Source organism: Megalobrama amblycephala, linkage group LG2 (genome assembly GCF_018812025.1).
Source record: "Megalobrama amblycephala isolate DHTTF-2021 linkage group LG2, ASM1881202v1, whole genome shotgun sequence".
NCBI lineage: Eukaryota > Metazoa > Chordata > Actinopteri > Cypriniformes > Xenocyprididae > Megalobrama > Megalobrama amblycephala.
In genome coordinates this window covers 52,352,197-52,364,673 of record NC_063045.1, presented here as the reverse complement: position 1 = coordinate 52,364,673, position 12,477 = coordinate 52,352,197, and the positions used below count along the sequence as shown (strand labels likewise).

General features: G+C 37.7%; 1 protein-coding gene across 14 annotated transcripts in view; it reads left to right on the top strand.

Annotated features, from left to right (window-relative positions):
- cux1a (cut-like homeobox 1a) overlaps positions 1–12,477 on the top strand; it is a 145,588-nt gene that overhangs the window by 126,496 nt on the left and 6,615 nt on the right. For 8 of the 14 annotated variants that reach the window (XM_048180814.1, XM_048180809.1, XM_048180810.1 and 5 more), the window contains 3 exons: positions 3,156–3,434; positions 6,573–6,593; positions 9,111–9,299. In XM_048180814.1, the coding sequence (XP_048036771.1) occupies positions 3,156–3,434; positions 6,573–6,593; positions 9,111–9,299 (489 nt within the window). The remainder of the gene's footprint in view (positions 1–3,155; positions 3,435–6,572; positions 6,594–9,110; positions 9,300–12,477) is intronic. The other 6 variants (XM_048180804.1, XM_048180813.1, XM_048180807.1 and 3 more) reach the window with 1 other exon arrangement.

The window sequence follows — 12,477 nt, the reverse complement described above, 5'->3', positions numbered from 1 at the left end:
AAATTATAACATTAACCTTATAAATGCCTTTACTGTCACTTTTGAACAATTTAATATGTCTTTGTTGAATAAAAAGTTTCTTTTTCAAAAAATCTTCAGCCAACCAAAGTTTAGATTATACTGCATATGTTTTATACGCTTTTATGTTTTGGTATTAATTTGTTTTTATGGTGTTTGGTATTTAGTTTCAGTATAATTTTAGTTTTCAATCCTTTTAACATTATTATTTATTGTGATGATGTTGTTTTCACATTTACCTGCCTGGAAACATCACATACAGGAAGTGAACCGGGATTGGTTGTTTCATATTTATCAAACACTCCCTTCTTGTCTCTATTGGGTGAAAGAATACATTCGTATAAAAGCATTTCTTTTTCAACAAACTCATGTTTTTATTTTAATTATGTATTTTTTCCTTTTTTTATTTTGTCTTGTATTTTTTATTAACCATAGTAACCTTGGCATAAGGATATATGTTTACACACACATTCATCCGGTGACGTGCCAGTGTGGATAGTTGGGACGAAAGTGTGTTTAAATGAACTGGCCAGGCTTGACCGATTTGCCAGATAATCTGAACAGCAGGCACCATAATGGCCCGAGCTTTAGAGGTCTGTAATGGGTTTCTTTCTTCCAGCTGCCCTGTTCTGTGCCTCACGGCTTTCAGCACGGAGCACTTAGCACTGAGCTAATGCACCTCAGCGAAGAAAAAAAAACTGCAAATGGTGGCAGGACACAGGAAAGAGCTTGAATGTGGATTTAAAACGGGACATTTTTGATGACTCAGATTGATTTAGGTCAAGTGATTGATATATGCTGGTTTATGCAAAGAGATGAGGCAGTTATTGCTTAAAAAAAGGAATGTTTCAACCGGAAATGAAACTTTGTCATCATTTACTCACCCTCATGTCCTTACAAACCAGCGTAACGTTCTTTCATCCAATTTAACTGCACAGAAAACCACTGTGTTCTTCAAAAATGTTTCTTTTGCCTTGCGCTGACTGCGCCAAAGAAAGAAAGTCATACAGGTTTGTAACGACACTATGGTGATTAAATGATCATTTAAATTTTTTGGCTGAACTATCCTTTTCAGATAAGCTAAGCAACACACTAAAGGTTTAAAAAACGCTAAAAGACTATGTAGATGTGGTTGCAACACCACGCACGGTTCTTCCTGTTCGCTGTCTGTTGTCCTCTAGCAAGTGTCCTGTATATTGCCTGTCCTTACTGACCCTCATTAGGACGACACACTCAACCGGGCTAAAACAAGCTCTCCTCCAGGGTGTGTGTGTGTATGTGTATGCATAGGTGTGTGTGTGAGTTGAAGAGCACTCCATGACCCCTCATCAGTCTCTGCAGATCCTCTCCTCTGAATGTCAGTTTGTCCTTGCGATCGTCCAATCAGAACCCATTTAAGATTAGACCGCGCTGTAGTTTGAGGTGAGAGCGTGTCGATCGAATGTTTTCGGGCCCGTTCAGTTTAAACCTGTTGTGCACCAATATGACTCAATCCCATCATGCATCAAAATTAGGGCCGGACAGATGTAGGCTTTCACGTTTGCGCTGCTTATTCCAGCTCTGTGTGTGTGTGTGTGCGCTCAGCCACATGCGTAGCTGCATTAACCAGCTGTGCGTCCAGATGCGGTCGCCCCTCCCGTCCTCTTTATCACACGCATACGCACTGGTTACTTGCAGCATATCACAGGAACATCCTGTCATTCCTGCTCGTGTCCCTAAAACACCTCCTACCTCCCTCGCTCCCCTCCCACACACACACACACACACACACACATAGACCATGCCGCCAGTCAAACTGTCACCAGGCTGTGCGTGGTCTTGCTGCAGATCTGATATGACTGCCTGCTCCCCGCCTTGAGCGCCCTGCTCTCTGCTTGCCGTGTCCCCCAGCTCGGCAGGCAGCTAATCCAAACTGACGCTCCCTCCCGATGCTCTCTTCACCACCAGCACTGCACTGCACTGCCACAGCAAACGAATCAGAGAGTTGAGCTGAAATCGAGGGGTAGAGGAAGATGGGAAATGAAAGGGAAGAGCATCGGACAGAGCGTTAGGTGCTCGATGTCTACGTATTAAAGGAATAATTCACCCAAAATGAAAATGCGGTCATTATTTACTCGCTCTTATGTCGTTCCATACACGTATGACTTTCTATTTTCTGTTAAACACAAAATAAAGGAAGGCTTGTTTTTGTGGATGAAACCAGAATTTAAGCTCTCAGATTTCTAGATGTTCAGAGTAGTACTTTAATTATCAGTCCGATAACACTATTTATTATATAAAATGTTAATTATTATTCATTCTAATTATTAATATTAATTATTAAAATGTAACCCCTTTTATAAAAATATGTAATATATTTACCTATTAAAGAAAGAAATTAAAGATGGATAAGTCTGGTACAAAAATAAAAATCTAATAAAAACAGTAATATTTTGAAGTATTGTTGCAATTTATGTAACACGACTAAGCTGATGCTCAAGAAGCGTATCTTTATTGATATCAATTATTGTCAAAACAGTTGTGCTGTTTATTTTTTTTTTTTTGGTGGAATCCATGATAAAACATTTTCAGAATTCTTTATCGAATATAATGCTAAAAATAATAGCATTTATTTGAAATAGAGACTTTACTGTAACTTATCATCAATTTAATGTGTTCTTGCTGAAAAATAAATATTAATGTGTTTTTAAAAAAAAATCTTACTGATCCCAAATGTATGAACTTTAGTCTATTCTTCAAAAACAAAAAAAAACAAAAAAAAAAACATCAGTTTTATGAATGTCAGGTTTGGAATGACAATTTGGGATTATTTTTAGGATCTGTCCTAACTTGGTGTGGACCATATTAATTCTCAGAACACCAAACACGTTTGTCTCTCTTCCTCCTTAATTTATTTGTCTCATTATGCTTCGAGAGAAGCTGTGACTTGGCATGACATGATGCATCTGTCACTGTCCATCACTTCCTGTTGCTGAGCAGGAAGACCTTGGTTGGGGTTACGGTTTCATTGGCTACTCGCTCCATATTTAGACAGATCTTCATTCAGGCCTTCTGTCGATAAGTAATGCCCAGCCAACGGACGAGGTCACGTGCTGCGTTGGCGCAACGTCTTAACTCTGTTCCTCTCGTTTCCATAGAGATTACTCCGAAGACCTCAGCCAGCTGCAGTCCTGCCCCAGAATCCCCTCTGAGTTCGGCTGAGGAGTCCGTTAAAAGCCAGCAAGAGGAGCAGATGTGCCGAGCTTCCATCCAGGAGCCCAGCGAAACGTCCGAGTCCCAGCCCGGCACGCCTCTACCGTTACCTCTGCCGGGACACGCAGGTCTCAGCATACAAGAGATGGTGGCAATGTCGCCCGAGCTGGACACCTACGCCATCACTAAGAAAGTAAAAGAAGTTCTCACAGATAACAACCTTGGTGAGTGTGTTCAATAAACCCATTGGTGGCCAGTGTACCTCAGTGAACAAAATTTGGACTAGCTCTAATCTACTCATAATTTATAGTAGTTAAACTACAAACATGCTAGCGCTCTGAAAAAGTGATTACGCTACACTATAGGAATGGCCGTTGACTAGTTGAGAATTCTAGTTTTTCCTATTATTTTTTATTTTATATTTTTGTGGCTGATTTTTCAATTTTATTCTATAATTTTTATATATATAAATTATAAAATGCCAAAATGTATATATAAAAAAAAAAAAAAACTTTTTAATAACTTGAAAATATGTAAAAAATTATATTTAAAAGTGTTAATATAAATGTAAACAAGGATGAACTCATTTAGGGTGACAGTATTATAAATGTGTTAATGTACGAATTTAATTAATAAAAGTATACATACATATATATGAGGGGTACACAGTCCATATAAGCTACGAATGCTCTGCATACCCAAGTCATTTGAGAGAATGAGTTTGTGGACTCAGTTAAAGGGTTAGTTCACCCAAAAATGAAAATTGTGTCATTAATTACTCACCCTCGTGTCATTCCAAACCCGTAAGACTTTCGTTCATCTTCAGAACGCAAATGAAGATCTTTTTGAAGACATCTGAAGGTGATGATACACGGGGCAACTTTTTGAGCAATGTTACCGGGCAATGTAGCCGAGCAACGTTGCTTGGGCACTTTCCCATTGAGAATGAGCAACAAATTTATATCTGGATACGTTAGATCGGTCGTGGGCAATTTTTTGAGATCCTCCAATCAGAATGTTAGCAGCCGATCACGTGACCGGTTCGGAGATTTCAGAAAAAATTAAAACAAGATGGCGGCCTCTCACCAGCAGTGGAGCGGAGAAAAAGAGTGAACTTTTATCTTTTTACGCTAGTAAGTTGTAATGCGTCAACCCAAAACAGGGAATTTACCTCATATATTGCTTAAAATACCAACAACTGTCCAAAGTAATGCGTGTAAGCTGTAATTAAGCCATTGAATGTTTTCAGTTAAATACTAAAAAGACGGAGTTAGTTTAATGTCTGTAGTAGCGTAGGCTGTAGGGCGTATGGCACATGAATGTAGCTTTTGATGCGATCGACGCGGGTTCGAATCCGCCTTTTGCTGAACTCGCTCTTCTCCCTTTTTCTATCACAAATCAGACCGGAAAGGCATTTATTTTTAATAAAAATGAAGAAAATATTTGAAAAGTTGAAATAAAGTGCCTTTACATTACCCAGCAATATTGCTCAAAAAGTTGCCACGTGTATCATCACCTTGAGAGATTTCTGTCCCTCCATAGACGGCTACGCAACTGAAACTTTAAGAGATCGTAAAAATAATCCTTATGAATTGAGCGGTTTAGTCCGAATTTTCTGAAGAGACATGATCGCTTTATATGATGAACAGATTTAATTTAGGCTTTTATTCACATATAATAAAATCACACATAATCACATTCATCAACTCACTCATCAGTTGTCGGTAAACGTAAGTTCAATCATGATTGCTTTACTTGTGCGAGAACCAATGAGGTTCATTCTCACATGTTACGCCGCATGTTTGAGCTCCCGGAAGATGTTTGTTTTCGCGTATCAAGCAGGTTTGGTTGAGTTTTTGTTTATGTTCGCTGATGAATGTTTATATGTGAATAAAAGCCTAAATTAAATCTGTTCATCATATAAAGCGATCGTGTCTCTTCAGAAAATTTGGGCTAAACGCCTCAAATCATATGGATTCTTTGTTCAATCTCTTTATAAACTTTTTTAAGTGTCAAAGTGGTAGTTGCGTAGCTGTCTATGGAAGGACAGAAAGTTCTCATATTTCATCAAAAATATCTTCATTTGTGTTCTAGCGATGTGTCACGATTTTCGAATATTCGATTAGTTGATTTAATTATAGAATATCGAATAGGTTGTGCGATTGTCGTCTTGAAAAATCCTCATGTTTTCAATGGTGACACGTTCACAGGCGGTGGTTCGCGCGGCCAATAACGCACCTAAAAAGCTGTCAATCAACTCCAAGACAACAGTAGAACACAGACTAGCGTGGCATATAATAGAGACGTTAAAATCAATGTTCACACGACACAAGTGCCGTCATTCAGGCTGTTCACAGTGTTATAACGCGTTTAGGCAGCCTAAAATCAATATGGCTTCAGGTAGGCTTGCTGCGATAGTCGGTGTTCAGGAACAACACCGGTATCATTGTCACCGCTCCCGAAATGGCGCTAATTTGAAAGAGAAAGTAAAATCCCCTCGGTCATTCATGGTGTGTGTCCACTGGCGGAGAGCAAGCGTTTTCAGTTTATTCATGTGGAAGCTCAACGTAGGAATTAATTAAAAGCGCTCGCTCTGCTTCGCACCGTTATGAATGGCCGTGCGGATTTTACTTTCACTTATATTAACGAACATATTAATATGTTTCAGCACATTACAATCATTATATGGCTTGAGTTAAGACAGCATATTCCCCAATGAATTAAACAGTTCATCAATATACTGAAAGCGTGAATGGTCTCTCTCCCTCTCTCTCTGTTTGTGTGTGCATGCGGGGGAGGGGTGCGATTTTCGAATAATAATCGAATAATTCCCAGCGATTTTCGAATATTATTTTTGCTTGAAATGCCCATCCCTATTCTGTTCCGAAGATGAACGAAAGTCTTACAGGTTTGGAATGACACGAGGGTGAGTAATTAATGACAGAATTTTCATTTTTGGGTGAATTAACCCTTTAATATTAACCCTATAAATTACTATAAATTCTCCTGTCATTTGACGTGTAACAAACTTACATAATAAAATGTTGGTTATATGTATGTTACTGTCCTCCAATTGTTTATTTGCCAAACGACAGTAATTTTCTTCAACTCCTTCCTAGTTATGAAGAGTTTCAGGTAGTTTAGTTTATAATATTATCCGCATTGTGGAAAATTGTCTCTGGCTTCACCATACAAGATATTACAAACAATATATAAGTATACATAAAAACATACAAGACAATACTAAAAAAACAACAACAATCACTTGCATTTAAAATTTTAACAGCATTGGGCACAAAGGATAACTGATAAACTTTCTTCATTACATGTGGTTGCCTATAACTTCTCCCTGATGGCAACAGGTGAAACTCACCATGAAGAGGGTGAGACACATCCCCTACTATCACTAAAGCCTTTTGTTTCATTTTACATGTGTATAGATCATTCAGATGTCTCTGTGTCTTGCCAAATATCTTACTGGCTTTATTTTTAATCTTGGACAGCTTGACACTGTTTTTGGCACTCAAATTACCATACCACTAGGTCATGGTAAAAGTTAAAATAAACAAAAAACCATTTCAATTATGTTCTTACTCGCACCAAAGTGATTTAACCTCCTGATCAAATACAACCTTTGTTGAGCTTTCTTGCAAATGCTGACAGTAATTCTCTATAAAACCAAATTAAGCGGATCCACAACAGCTTTGGCACCTATGCTCTGTTGTTGAGGGATAGTTCACCCAAAAATGAAAATTCTGTCATCATTTACTCCCCCTCTAGTTGTTCCAAACCTGTATAAATTTCTTTGCTCTGCTGTACACAAAGGAAAATATTTGGAAGAATGTCAGTAACCAAGCAGGTCTCGCCCCCCATTGACCACCATAGTATTTTTTTCCTACTATGGTAGTCAATGGGGGGCGAGATCTGCTTGGTTACAAACATTCTTCCAAATATCTTTCTTTGTGTACAACTTGAGGGGGATTTTTGAGTGAACTATCCCTTTATGCATCGTCATCATTGTTCCACATTCTCATTGGTTTGCTGGCTTATGTGGGATTTAATGCGCAAGGAAAGCTGTCCACGAATTGCTTGCCCAAACGGAAAAGTTTGCTCTTTCTTAGTTCTCGATCACCGAAAAAAACAATGTATTTGAAACAAAACTAACTAGACTAAATCAAATGGAAAAAAAGTCATAAGTATTTAATTTTCTCCTTGTTTTTTCAGGAATATTTGGTAGCATTTTATTTTAAGCTGATGTGGTTACTACGTGTAATTACTATAGTAATAACAGTAAATTATGCATAATCACAAGTAACTAACCCTAAACCAAACCCTAATACTAACCGTATAACTCTATAGTAAGTACATGTAATGTAGTTAATTAATATTACTCAGTACTTATTTAAGTACAATGTACCTACATCACCTTAAAATAAAGTCTAACCGAATATTTATATTTTTATTATACTTATACTTACTATACTTAATCATATTTTTTATATATAATAGGCTGCTTACATTCATATTTATTATATTATACTTATATTTTATTTATAATACTTATAATTAATATATTACACTTTTTATTTTTTTTTATTTAACAAATACTTGTATTTAAATAATTGTAATTTACGTTTAAGCTATAATTGGTGGTTTTCATTTGCAAATAAGGTACGAAAATTGGCATACATTTAAATCGACACATGCCATGGTGTTTCTTATTTGTCATCCATGATTTAGATCTGTCTGAAGCACTCAGGATACGCGGTTTTTATGTGTTTAATAGATACAATACATCATGTTTTTGTCCTAGAGAGATGATACATGTAATAATGTCTCTCCACGTGAGAGGACAGGTGGAGGACAGGTTGGCCCTGCTTTAGCTCTTAATGGCCGTCCACTCCGACTGTCCCTGCCGTAATTAATGAGAGGTCGAACGAGAATGTCACACTGGACACAGCTACTTTCTCCTTCACCGTTTGTTTTAACTCGCATAAACCATTGTCCTCGTGTTCAAAAGAGAATTGACCGAAAACACCAGTACTTTGTCTTTGTGAACTTTGTGTTCACACTTTCTTCTTTTAATGTCATGTGATCACACACACACAATATAACAAAGGAAAGTACGGATATATCGCACAGAAGATACCTCAGCGTGATACTGTGACAGTCTCTTTCATCTCGCAGATTCTCATTTCCCGACGTGATTTTTGTCTCGGGAGCAACAAAGATTTGTTGTGCTCTGTAGTGGTATTGACCTGTATAAAGTGCAAAATGTAAAGACAGCTGTGTTGATACGAGTCTGCGGGGGGAGAGAGAAGTAATCTTCTGGGATCTCAGGCTTTTGTTTTACTCTGGGGAACGTTTCCTTTTTGAACATAGACGGATCGCAGTTATTGTCGAGAGGATTCATGTGCCTTTTATTTCGAGTGAAAAAAATCGTTGAAAGCTTAAGCGGACGCTGAAATGTTTGAAAGCAACTCGTCTTAAAGGTGGAGGTTAAAAGCGAAATCAGCAGGGTTTGTTTGATCAAACTTTGATGCTACAGTACAATAAAAGCATGTTCTTAAATACATTTTATGGTTTTTTTAATAATAATATTGGCCCGGAATAAATAATGTATTCACAGTGGCCTCAAAACACATTTAGACACTTAAGAAAGTTAAACTGTGTGAATGTCTTGCATTATATAACAAAACATCAAACCAAGTGGCATTTTTTTTTTCTTTGAAATATAACAAAAAATACTTTCACAAAATAAAATAGGTTTGTAATGATAAGACAATATATTGTTTAATATTAAGACAAGTATGTGGACACTTTGAGGTTGTCCAACATCAGTGGTTCATGTTCACATGAAGGTTTCTTGACGAATATGATTGTTTGTGTTTACTCCACAGGCCAGCGTCTGTTTGGAGAGAGCATTCTGGGTTTGACGCAGGGCTCTGTGTCTGATCTGCTGGCCCGGCCCAAGCCCTGGCACAAGCTCAGCCTGAAGGGTCGAGAGCCGTTTGTACGCATGCAGCTGTGGCTGAGTGACCCGCGCAATGTGGAGAAACTCATGGACATGAAACGGATGGAAAAGAAAGGTAATCTCTCTCCTCTAAAGGCATCTGCCACTGTCTGGAAGCACACCAACCAAGAACTGTTTGCATTTGACTCTGTTTCAGAATGTTTTTATTTCAGTGTTTATTAAAGTGCTTCACAGTTTGTTCAGTGTCGGTTTAGTCGGCAGGTCTTTTCAGGACATTTGAAAGACTTCTGTCTGGTGTGGAATTTTATTTATTTCTTCTTGGTTTATCGCTTGACGTTAGAGCTGTGGTGCAGCAGATTGCTTGATCCATAGTGCTCACTTGGGTGGAGTTCGGCTTGTGCTTATTTTTTCACTAACTAATGTGCTGGTGCCCAATCTGGGCCTGTTCCATATGAAGAAAAGGCGGCTCGGGGACGGAAATAATGGCTTCACTCCTTAAACCTGCTGGTCTTGAACCTGGAACCACTAATGTCAGTATCCAGGGTGCAGGATAATGTTCTCACCACATTTCATTTTTAAAAGAACAGCTCAATCTGACTACATTGATGTGAAAGATTGTGCAAAATCGGCTCTTGTTATAATTAACAAGTTTTTTTTTTTTTTTTTTGTAATTGACTATTTTTGTTATTCTGCAAGATTACTTCCGCCACTTTAATATCTGAAATAATGTGATGTTTTTTTTTTTCCAAATGTGATATGTAAAATGATTGATGTATTATTTTCAAATTGCTTCTGCCCATTACAGCTACATATAGTGAATTAAAGTTTTTTAAAGAAGTCTCTTATGCTCACCAAGGCTGCATTTATTTGATAATAAATACAGTAAAAACAGTAATATTATGAAATATTATTACAATCTAAAATAACTGTTTTCTATTTAAAAATATTTTAAAATGTAATTTATTCCTGTGGTGGCAAAGCTGAATTTTCAGCATCATTACTCCAGTCTTCAATGTCACATGATCTTTCAGAAATCACTCTGATAATTATGTTAAAAACTTAATATTATTATGGAAACAGTGATACATTTTATTAGTATTCTTTGATGAATGGAAAGTTGAAAAGAACAGCATTTATTCTATCTTTCGTAACGATATACGGTAACACTTTATTTTACAGTATCGTTACATTTGTTACATGCAGTTACTATAGTAATTGTGCATAATTACATGCAGCTAATACTAAACCAAACCCTAATCCTAACCCTTTAGTAATATTACTCCGTACTTAAATGTATCATTACAGTGTAACAAAGACGCCTTAAAATAAAGTGTATGCAAAGTTTGTTACATTTGTAACAATGCAACAAACGTTACATATTTAAAGCTATGGTTAATACTTGTAAATGAAGACTTTTACATCTGTCTAATAACAGAAAAAAAAAGCCCTACTTCTGTGTATTTTTCTGCAGAACCTTTATGGAACTTCAGTCCCTTGGTCATATCTCCATATTTACATTCGGCACCTGCTAATTATCGCCAACCGTGCGCTTGTGTTTATCCGGTATTGATTCCAGCAGGCGCAGGAGTTGCAGAAAACAATCTTTAAGCTGCCTCTCGTCAGCACGCCTCACTTTAATATGAAGAGATGCGCGAGATGCCGGAGATGAGCCGGTCAGGCAGAGGGAGGCCTGATGGGCTGTTTGATTGCTCTTTTTTTCCCCTCTTTAATAGCCCAGATGTGTCCTCTGGCTGCCGAATGGGCCGCACATGCTCCGTGAGGCCGCTCGTCGCTCCGCTGTCTGGATTGATGAGGGTGGGAGATGTCAGTTCCGTGATCGGCTGTGACAGGCTGACGGCTCTGTGGGGCTGGCTTACTTAAAGTCCACTGCACCCAGCGCCGGGCCCGCACGCCTGCGAGCTTGCAGCAGGCCAAGTGAACATTCCTGGAGTCATTAGGCCTGTTTAACACTCCTCTCGGGCTAAAAGTGACATTACTGGTGCTCCCTGGGTGACGATGACGATGATGGTTTTGTTATGAGTCAGGCTTTGCGGTTCGTGTGCGCGGAGCGGGCGAAACTCGGGGGGACCTCCTCATTAGAGTGAAACTGGCTCCACCATTTACCCCTAAAGCCCACTGTGCGCTTGCCAGGGACAGAAAGCAACAGCTTTGCTGTCGTGCTCTTTCTGTCTGTTTTTGTCTCTCTCCACCTCGCTGTCTTTTGCTCTAGCTTTTCAGAAAAGAGTATGAATTTGACCTCGACGCTGGCTAGAGGCACAAAGCAAATTAGCCTTGCTTGGCCCTTGTTCTGAGAGTTTTAGCCACCAGCGGAATCTTTTACTATTGCTGTTGCCAAAGGCTCCTCTTCAACAGACACTGAAACGCAGAGGAAATGACAAATTTCACACACAGCTGTGTAGTTAAGCTGTACTGTGCTTTTTTAATCAGAACAGGGATATTAATGTGCTTCCTGTCTGTTTGTGTTCGTTTAAAAAAATTGATTGAAAGACATACTGGTTGCTCAGTGCTATTGTTACTGTAAATTATTCTTATTAAGCTGTAAATTGTTAGAAGGAGAAGGAATGATTGGTGTTTTGAGAACATTTGCTTATCGTGAACAGGGCTCAACAAGGATTTTTTTTTCTTTTTCTGCTGGCCTAGTTGGCCTAGTATTCAGATTTGTACTTGCCCAGCAAACATTTTTACTGGCACTTTTTTTTTTATTTAATCTGTAATATTGTGAAATACTATTACAATTTAAAATATCTGTTTATATTTTAAAATGTAATTTATTCCTGTGATGCAATTTGCTGCTCAAGAAACATTTCATATAGTTATCAAGGTTGAAAAGGGATGTGATACATTTTTCAGAATTCTTTTATGAATAGAAAGTTCAAAAGAATGACATTTATTTAAATAAGATTTTTTTTGTAACATTATAAATGTCATTACTGTCACACTTGATCAAATTAATGTAACACAAAAACTATTTTTTAATTCTCAATAATACAGTAGCAGAACATTTTACACTTACAATCTAACTTTGTGACAGCTATAAAAAATAATATGCATACTGCATAAACATTACTGATTTATTATTTTCAGCCTACTTTAACTGACTTTCACAAAAAAAAAAATCATCTAAGTTGGGCAGTTAGAACACATTACTCCACATTACTCTATACTAAAACCTGCTCAAAACAGAAAATCAACATGTACAAAAAATAAAATGATGAAAGCACTGTTCAACTCAAATCATCAGGTTCTCTTTATCGTTAAGCCCTGATGAATCT